Consider the following 10,563-nt stretch of genomic DNA (forward strand, 5'->3'; position numbering starts at 1 on the left):
TCTTTGGGAGTGCTCCTTTTATAAAAGTTGCGCCTTATGGATTAAATCTTTTTCATTCGTTAGACACTTCACAGGCGTGTATGGGAAGAACTTTTTTCATCAATAAAAACGTCAATGTTAGGGAGTACAAAGGATTAAGCAGAACCATGCACCAATGACTCAAGAAGACTGCTAATCGCCATATAAGACAGCATGGTCGGGTATTTAGTACCAATTAGTACAACAGGTGTCTCGACGAGTACCAAATAGGACTCTTACAAATAAACACGATACGACTTCGCGTCGTGCTACGTGCGGCATCGTTTGACGATGCGACGTCGTATAGTGGAAATCTATGACGAGGAACGTAAAAATTCACGACACAATATCGCAATGCGCCACGACACTCGATACGACGTAGTATGGTGGAAACTCACGGCGCGCGCCTCAGTGCCGCATTCATTCGTTATTCTATATATACTTCCAGGGGGCCAACCACAACCTTTCCAAAAACAATCTTATTACAATGCAAGCTTAAAGTAAATCATTATAATATTACTCATAGTCGTACCATGACAAACCTGTCAACCAAGCAATGTATTATTGCTAAAGTGATTCAAAGAACGAATGATTTCCCAATATTGTCTATTCCTTACTAAAAATAGAAAAGAAATAACGCTATGTGAACTAAATATTGCCATCTCTTTCATTTTTTGATGTTCCGAATCGTCTTATCGTAGTATAATGTTTAAGTATTTCATGTTATTTACATTCACAGATTTTTTTTAACTGTTAAAAAAGAAAAATATGTAATAATAAAATCTATTAAAATTACGTTATTTTCAATTATTTTTCCGCATTTTATGATGTAAAATAAATAAAACAAGCTGAGTCTTGATAGTCACGTTGTGAATTCGGAATTTTGGTCTAGTGTCAACTGTTAGTGTCGCCAAGGAGCCTATAGATGTCGCTGTCATAATTTTACGAAATAAACATCGCGTATTTTTATTTAATGAGAAAATATTTCCTATGTATATAGGAATAAAATACCAAATAAAAATATAAACAAAATATTGAAGAGATTTACGTAAATAAATAAGTTCAACTTAACTTTTAATCATTACAAATCAAAATTTAGACAATAAATTCGATAATAACATTGTTTCCACTGCGTCCGAGTAACTATTTTAAGATTTTAAATTTGACATAAGAACAATACTACTTTAATGTTAAAGTCGAGTCATAGTTCGAACTGTGTGAATGAATAGTCATAAAGCTGCCAATAAAACATCATAGTTTTAACAATCATTACAATAAGTTTACTTTAAGCTCGTCATGGTACGAAAAATCAAAGTAAGGTTAAAGTAATATTATTTTAAAAGGTTGTGGCAGGCCCCCAGGCTATTGATCAACGCCATTTAGATATAAGAGGGGATTTTTTGATCCTTTGCAGAGTTACGATCTGTAGTAGTGAGTTATTGACCTATGGCAGAACGGCTCAGTGCAGAACGTATGGTATTTTGGTAAAATTCACATACACATATTTGATTTCATGTAGATCGTATTTATTTAGGGTCTTATTTACAACTAACCTTGTAATTGTATTAAACTGTTAACATAATTTGGTTAATGCACATAATTCGGAAGTTCTGTATTAAGCAGTTATAATTGCATTGTAACATGAACAGTATATAATGCAACATGCACAATGTTCACGCTTGATTCCTAGGTAATATATTACATGAATCAACCTTTATACAAATCATTTCACAAAGAGGGTTAGCAAAATGAACTTGTTTAACTTTATATTGATTCTGTGTGGTCTCTTTATTTTTCAAGTTAATGGTTCGATAAAACAAGAGAATGACGACGATGACGGCGATGGTGAATATATTGGGGACCCAGGTGAGTTCAGACTAGCACATATTTTTACTAGTAAAGATGGAGTTTTCTGAGTGCCTTAGTTCACGGCAGTGACTGACGTAATTCATTCTCCGCTTGCTGCTTGATTAGAATGTCACATGTTAAACTTTGAAGCCATCGTAGCCTAATGCGGGACCTTTTTTATTATTATATGGATTTGCTCTTGACCACTACCCAGCTCTAGAGCAAAGATAGGATCTACGATGGAACGAGCTCGAACAGAAGATGCCTATTCAGACCTTAAAGGTACTCGGGATATGAATTCGGTAACACAGTCGCAGACAGGCTATTCCATTCCTGGGCTATGCGCATAATAAAAGATGATGAAAAGCGCTTAGTACGCCTGAAGGGAATAAAGACCAAGTAAGGATGATATCCCGCCTTACGTGTCTGGATGTCCGATGGTAATAGCGGGCGGGCGGGACGAGCTGGTGGAGCTCATGGGCACACTCACCAATATGTTCTGTAGAAAACCGACAGATAACTTTGCGCCGGCGGACTAAACTATGAAGTTTTCCTTCCTTCAAACGTAGTGTGAAGAAGCATTTGGCCAGACCGGCAAAATGATAGTGACGGAGTGAAGATATTTGTGTTTTCCATCCGTTACTCTCATCTCTGGACTGTATTCGCACTTTCCATCAGGCGCGGTGCAGTCATTTTGCCGAGTCACAATAAAAAAAAAAAAAAAAAGTTTTGATTCGAGCTTATCGTCGCCAATAAGTCTCTGTATTTCAAGCAGTGGCCGTGGGTTCGAATGGGTTATTGGTAATGGTGATGTCAAACTTTATGATCGAGGCATGGGAGATGATCATATTATGATTAGTGAAATCGAGAATCGATATTATAATATATCGACTATAACTATGACTTGTATTTTGGAGAGCTCCGTAAAAAAGAGTTCGTCAATGAAAGTCATGCCACCTTATCTATCTCGGAAGCTAACAGTAATGTGAGCATTATTGCATTCCGGTTTTGTTCCGTTAACCCCCGACACAACAGCTTTACTCCTGTTGTGTTGAGGGTTAATTATCAATCATTAAAATCGATTATTTGTTGTTAACGCAGATGGACTAAATTTAAATTTCATTAAGTGTACTCCTGCGCGTGTTGAGACCATGGTGTTATTTGTGTTTGTTTGTTTTTTCAGACGACCATGCCATTATAGAGCGACCTTGTGAGATTTACGACATCTATTGCATCCGCAAGTACTTCGCCAACCACGCTAAGTGCACCATCCGTAATGGACCTCTCCCTGATCCTGATTACCGAACTCAAACGAATTACTATATTCCTAGAGCGAATGCTTCTCAGATATTAACTGAAATCAAAATAACTGGTTTCAACCAAACAAGAGTTGAAGAATTTTAGTAAGTTAATTGCAGTCTTCCACTTATCTTCTTTTTGGCGTATCGATGGCATATACTATATTATCGCGGCCCAGAATTCCTGAACAATGTATGGGATATGTTTGCCATCGTGGTGAAATTATTTGCCAATCAGTGTAAGGTACTCGCTCGTTGTTGCCGAGAGTGGGCAATTTCTTGGCATCAGGTTTACAGGTATATAGGCACCTTATCTTCTTGTTGTTACCGTATCGATGGGATACACTCTAGGATCGCGGCCCAGAACTACTTAACTGTAAACAGGATATGTTTGCCATCGTGGCGAAAGAATTTTAGGTGTAAGGTACTCGTTGAGTATTGCCCAGGGATCGCCAGATATACTTGAAATATGTGCATCATGCATCTTATTAATATTTACTTTTTAAATTTCAGCATAAACAAGAAGACAAATAAATTGATAATAGCCCTTAATTTTAGAAACATATTGCTTGACATTCCAAGCACGTACGCTAAATTCTACCGTCGAGGCAGAGAGCCTATTGTGACCTTCGTGACACGTGCTTACGTTGAAATATGTAAGTATTTAATGTTTACGAGTATCGACTGAATGTTGGTTACGCATGCAATTAATAGTCAATTTTGTTTTATTTGAATTATTATTGCATGCTGGGCATAGGTTCATTTGAATTGTCAATTTTTGTAACTTCATACATACATTCCCTGCATTTAGAACTACGTCTGTTAAATACACAAACAGGAGTTATATCTTCAAGATTTTCATTATAATTCAATATAGATAATCAAATACGCACGTTGTTGTTAAAATGTGTGTGAATAAAAAATATTTTGATCTAGTAGGACAGTTGTAAAAATAAAAATAAGGCAGTAACACAATTTGTAATCGATAGAACGTTGTAACATTCAAAATTTAGGGTCGTATTCCAGAACTCTACTCAATACTCAAGTCAGGACTTGAGTATTGCAGTGAGCACTGAAAATCATACTCAAGTCCTTGCCATTAGGATCGTATTTCCAGTGCTTGAAATCATACTCAAGTCTGCTCAAGTCAGGACTTGAGCATTGAATAGAGTTCTGGAATACGACCCTTAGACCTTTTTGACATTTTTACAATCTATCGATAAAACTGTCGATAACAACTACATGACTAGGAAATGAAACCATTTTTCCGGATTTAAATCGCGTTTATTTTTTACGTTTCGGGCCCTTTACAGGTCCAATGGTCACCGTTGAACGTTGGTTTGTTTGAAATAACAAATATACGCGATTTAAGGCGTAGCGGAGACGCAGATCTGCGTCAACGTGCGGTTTAATCTGCGCGGGGGCAGCGGTCTAGCGGGCCCGCGTCACTTAATGTACTCGCTTCGCAGTTGATAGCCGTAGTGATTGTGTATGCAGCCGAGATCCTTCTTTGACAAGAATGGTTAATAATACAGAACTCATTCAGGACGCTGCAGTTATACTGTCTATATGGTTTTTGTTTACTCAAATAAAAAGATACCGAAGATATTGGCTACATCGCATTTACGAACCAGATCGATAAATGGATAATTCCAACTTCATTACAAAAATTTAAGAAAATATGAAGATCAATTCGGCCGATTTTCAATAGCAAATATAAATTTATCGACGTCGAGATCTATTGTAGAAAACTGAACATGCCCTGCGGTACGCCGCGCCCCTCCGCGCGGGGACGCGGTAAAACCGCGCGGAGAAGCGTTGTCAGTGTGTTCGACGGCGCGTGTTTTCCATGCAAACTAAGGTACTTCAGTACAACGTTAAAAAACGCAGCGCCCCTCGAAAAATACTTTCATTTCTTACGTGTAACAATCGCGAAAACCTAAGAACTCGATAATTAAATGACTACTTAAAATTTTAAGAGAACTGGCAAACACATCAGAATAGAATAGAATAGAATATGTTTATTTGCCAGAATACAGTAATTACAAAGGTCTTAAGTAAAATTAGGCACATTGTATTCAACCTGCAAGCAGATGTGCAAATATTAATGGGATTCAATGTTTCTTTAGTCTCTATAGTTTCTAATTAATGTAATGAATTTGTAAATTCTAAGTATTCTTTATTACTATAGAAGCAATGTGTCAAAAGCCATTTTGTCAATTTTAATTTAAAAGTATGTCCTTGTAACAATTTAATTTCGTTTGGTAATTTATTGCAAATAATTATACACATGTTGAAGCAGTTATTCTTATAAATTACTTTATGGCAACGAGGTTGGTATAAGAGATTCATAATTTTTGCTCTAGTTTGCCTTTGAATGACTTCACCGCGTGTTTTAAAATATTGAGGACAGACAGACATATAAATGTCATTTTACTCCCTCTTCAAAAAATACATACTATATTATGTGCCCTATAGTCGATATGGACCTAGGCATTGACCTACTAGACGTAGGCGATAAATAATTTCTTACAGATGTTTGACGTATATTTTGTATCCTTGGTGTAACAAAGCCATATGTGATTATAAAAATATATATGAACTATTGTAATTGTGTAACTCCTTTATTTAGTATAGGCTTTCGTCTTCTATTTAAGCATGAAAGTTATGGGCTAATTTTTCTTTCTAAAATCTTTAAAACACACGCACCTCCTGTGAAACTTAGCTTAACGTACATCCATTGACTTACAAATAAATGGACGACTGGTCTAATACAAAAACCACGAAAAAAATGTCCCAAGTCAACCTATTTAAACGTAGTGACATGTAAAGGAATATGAAAAAGCTAAAACGTTGAATTGAAATTGTAATGTCATCGCAGTACTGTCTAATTTTGTTTGCTTCGCTGTCAGTCGAACAAACGAAGACTAAAGCGTGAAGCGTTTTTAGCGCGGACCCGACGTCCATATAATTGTAAGTCAATGCGTACATCTGTAAAATTTACAGAGAATGAATAAAAAGTTTAGTACTAAAGGGCTACTGAGCACATTTGAAGAGCTCTATACTTTACTAAAAAAAGGAAGTAATGCATAAAGCGTCTCTGTTTCTTCGTATAAATTGCATTTTAAAAATGGTTTGCGACCACAATTTTTTGCGGCCATTTAGGCTTTGGTTGATTCCGTATAACAGCGAAAGTGTTGATTTAATCACTTTGGAAAAAATATGGAGTAAAATTGAGGATATTCACTGATTACTATACGGTGTGAAAACACGATTCCTAAAAAAAACACAATTGAAAAAAAATTGCCAAAAAATTTTATAAGAAAACCGCTGTGTTCAATCGGTACTTTACAATATAGGTTCCAGTGATTTTTTTATAAAGCCAGTGTGTAGCAAAATGAACCGTATTAGCACGGGAAAAAATTTAATTCGATCCTAGGTAATGTGGATTCTGAAGTCTGTGTTTTAGCGGAGGTGCGATTATGGCTTTATTATATCAAGGTTGCGATTTATTGTAAGATTAGGCTGTATAAATAAATAAACCTTTTTTTGTATTTACAGTTTTCACGATTACTATAATAATCCCAAATGCTGACGACCTGCAACTGGACAAAGCGGAGATGACGGCATTTATCGACGCAGCTGCGTTCCTCACCTCACCAACGGTATTCATACCGCCAGGTATTTTTTCAAAGTCTATTTCAGGTTGTAAGACTTAGAAAATATATTTGCCCGCCTTATTATAAATAAATAATTTTTAGCGAAATTGAGTTATTAACATGTCTGAAAACAGCGAAACGAATCTTATAACCTCCTATAAGTGATTTTATTATATATTATTTAGTTTCAGTTTTATTGTTAAGCAAAATCACACCTCGGGCACTCCACACAACGGTCAAAAGTTATTTACCTACTACTAGTACAAACAGCACTACTGCACACGCGCAAATGTGTGCGTGAAGTGGCAGGGTTACCCATCACTTTCTCGTGCATAGTCAGAAGGGCGACACAGCGATAACTCTAACGCGAATTTGTTATTTTTAATCCTATTAATAGAATCCTAATAATTGTTCATTAGGTATTGATATCGATATAATATTACATTTTTCATTAATTCACAAACTAAAATAATATTGAAGATTTATATGAAAAAATATTATAATATATAATATTAAAAGCACTTAAAATGTTATATTTTGGACAGGTGCCTTTAAATAAGTAACCAAAATATTCGAAATTACGTGTCCAAGTTTATCATAATACAATATTTATCGACAATGCAAATTGAAAATTCCAGAACCCTTTTCTACTAACTCACGAAGTTATGGCGTCTTATTATATTGATATTATAAATCTGCACTAAATAAACGAAGAAAACAATAACTGAAATCTATATTTCAATATCAAAGCTAAGATGCTAAGACGCGCGAAAATGGCTCGCCGACAGCCTTGTTGTCGTTAAATCAATGTGACCGTTGATGTCCGGGGCGTGGTGCGGTATCTAAAGCTAGGGAGGGGCGGGGAGTGTCCGTTCTCGTTACTTTTTTGTTCTCTGGAAAAATCTGCGTAATTGACATTTTTAAAAGAAAAAGACTTTAGATGTCAATATCTTTCACTGCCTCAGTGACCGAACGGTTACCGTGCTGGACTGCCACGCAGAGGTCCCGGGCTGGATTCCCGCGCCGGTAGAAATATTTGTTTGGCCTGTATTTGCGGGTCCATGGCACCCGCAAATACAGGACTTCTATAGCACGAGTGTGAGCGCGTTATTATATTATTGTCTCGAAAGTTATCAAAATGCGTAAGTTGTGACAAGGAGGGCAGATAGATTGTAACATCACAAATCAACAATTATTATAATTTTAGTAACTTCGTGTTGCCGTTAGATGCCATTCAGACCGAGATATAATGCACTATCGTTTTGTTACACAGGAAAATAGACCTTATATCTAAGTTTTGCATTTGTATGGAATACTTCGGGACTCTATATCATTCAATATTAAATTTCTAAGACCTAGAGAACTACAATAGGACTACAATTCATAGGGTGTTCGTAGTTCACTTCGGAGAACGACAGCCCGCCTATAAAAATCTAATAATTAATACAAAGATCGAACACTAAGAAAAATTCTTTCGATTTGGCCGGATTCGAACCAGCGCCTTTCATTCAGCAATCCGTGCTCAACTCACAATTGGAACGAACCACCAGACCTTACGAATTTTTCGTTGTGCTTGTTGGAGATCTTGTTGTTTGGTTTTTAAACTTTTTGTCGTGGCGCCATCTGTGGGAAATCTGTGAAAGTTTTTCTTCACTCAGTCAGGCACGTTTACAACTACCTATACAGTGACTACGAAAGATTCTGAAAGTATGTGGCTTATTATAAAAGTACGTGTACGATTTAACATTATAACAAAGCAATGCCACATTTGACTAACGTCACTCTAGCGAAAGAGTATATTTTTCACACAGAACTGATGTCATACTTGCTACGATCTAAAGCATGTAGTTAGATTTAATACAATAAATTATTAAAACGACATCTGTTGTCAGCGGCCGGTAGCTGTAAAAGGAAGAAAAAACTTTCACAGTTTTCTGACCGGTGGCGCTACGCCAAAAAAAAACGTTAAAACCAAAAACATACAGAGCGTACAGAGCGTACACTGAGAAATTCATAGGGTGTTCGTAGTTCACTTCGGAGAACGACAGCCCGCCTAAGGCGAACATGTCTCTGGTTCGAGTCTTTTTCAGTCTTTTCGGTAGTTCAATCTTAATATCAATTATAAATATATATTGATGTAGATCCCAAAAAATAGTTTCATATAAATAATTTCCTTCCAACGGAATCATGGTTAAAAAAACGGGTTTGACTAGAATTAGCTTCGTAACTGAATATTTTTTTTTTACAGATGTCCAAGAGGTCCAGAGTTTTGTGTCTGTTCTCGCCAACTTTCCGGCTATATCAAATGAAATAGCCATGTCTGAGTCCTACTATTACGGCTCGACTTACATTCAGTCCAATATTTGTGATTTTGGATTAAAGGTTTTTTAAAAACTGTGATAAGTTTTGCCTTGCAGTTCATCAAAGATAAATAAAGAATGTTTAATGCAAATTGTATCGTTATTTGCTTTGTATGTTTCCACTTGACCCATTTCGGTTACCTATCACTAGTCCGAAATGACATTTTCCAGAAATAACGTGTGCTCGAATTTTCATAACCACGAAAGTAATTTTGAGAGGAAAATGTTTTTTCTTTTAAACCTAACTTAACCGAACCTAATCGTGTCTTTACGATAAACATCCAACATCATATAATTTATTTTATGTAATTCGGTTTTCGGTGTGATGAATATTCGAACAAACGTTATTTCGGAAAACAAATTCGACTTTGTGATAGGTTACCCCCATTTCGTTCTGTTTTGTCCACATTATTTATATCTTTATCTACACAGGGTTATTTGTATCATACGAACTACCTCACAGGTCCATATTACAAACATCATGAACAACAAGTTTATTCCATGTCTTCTGATAATTCATAAGATTACCCTCGTACAAAAGTAAAAATATTGAAATAGACTATTACTAACTGGTGATAACTCTATGGAATACCAAAATAAAACATTAATTACGAAATATTTTTTATAAATGACAGCACTAACTAACTAAAACGCGCTAAATGAGAAATGGTCAAATATACGTTTTAAATAGCTAAAGATAGAGCATAAAATTCTCTTTTAAAAACAGTTCAAATTAGTTACCGTGTTCGACTTATTGAAACTTAGGTGCCCTACCGATGCATTGTTGAAATATGATTAAACAATTTCAATAATAAATAAATTATAATTATATTTGTATGTTTCGATGAAACTGGTTGTAGTAGCACTGTTAATGTATGGAACTGATCTGATGAACTTATTGTACCTACTTCCACAAATAAATCGATCTTTATCTTTATCTTTAATATTCTAAAACTGGGTTATGGTTTTTATGACATCTCTAAAAACTATTTCGTCATTTAGCCGCATTTTAGTCAGTGCACGGCAGATCTAAAAAGTGTCATGTGCTCGTACTACCTACAACAAGTTTCTTTTTGACAGATTTGGGAATATATATATACCTCCTGTGACGGATACACAGAACATTCCAACGCAGTCAAAATTTCTTTAACTAAGGGAATTACCTACCAACTGACCAACACATATTCGGATATAATACAAACAAAGAAGTCCCTTAAGTGTTTTTATGCTAATGTACGTAGTATTGTTAAGCCTGGCAAATTAGGCGAACTGAAATGTATATTAAGTTCATTCCAACAAACCATACATATAATCATTTTAACAGAAACTTGGGTCAAGAGTGAAGATGAAGCAGAAAGACTTGGAATACCATGTTACACA

The 10,563-nt window shown here is 35.7% G+C and overlaps 1 protein-coding gene across 1 annotated transcript; it reads left to right on the forward strand.

Moving 5' to 3' along the window:
* Window positions 1-1,454: 1,454 nt before the first annotated feature.
* LOC113229882 (fibrohexamerin-like) lies at window positions 1,455-9,266 on the forward strand (the record flags this gene model as incomplete). Its single annotated transcript, XM_026463571.1, has 6 exons — window positions 1,455-1,502; window positions 1,819-1,884; window positions 3,050-3,269; window positions 3,678-3,820; window positions 6,726-6,845; window positions 9,072-9,266. Coding segments are annotated over 6 exons (740 nt in total), but the record flags the coding sequence as incomplete, so codon positions are not given.
* Window positions 9,267-10,563: the final 1,297 nt, after the last annotated feature.

The sequence above is a fragment of the Hyposmocoma kahamanoa genome, unplaced genomic scaffold, assembly GCF_003589595.1.
Source record: "Hyposmocoma kahamanoa isolate Upper Pololo Valley unplaced genomic scaffold, ASM358959v1 100262, whole genome shotgun sequence".
NCBI lineage: Eukaryota > Metazoa > Arthropoda > Insecta > Lepidoptera > Cosmopterigidae > Hyposmocoma > Hyposmocoma kahamanoa.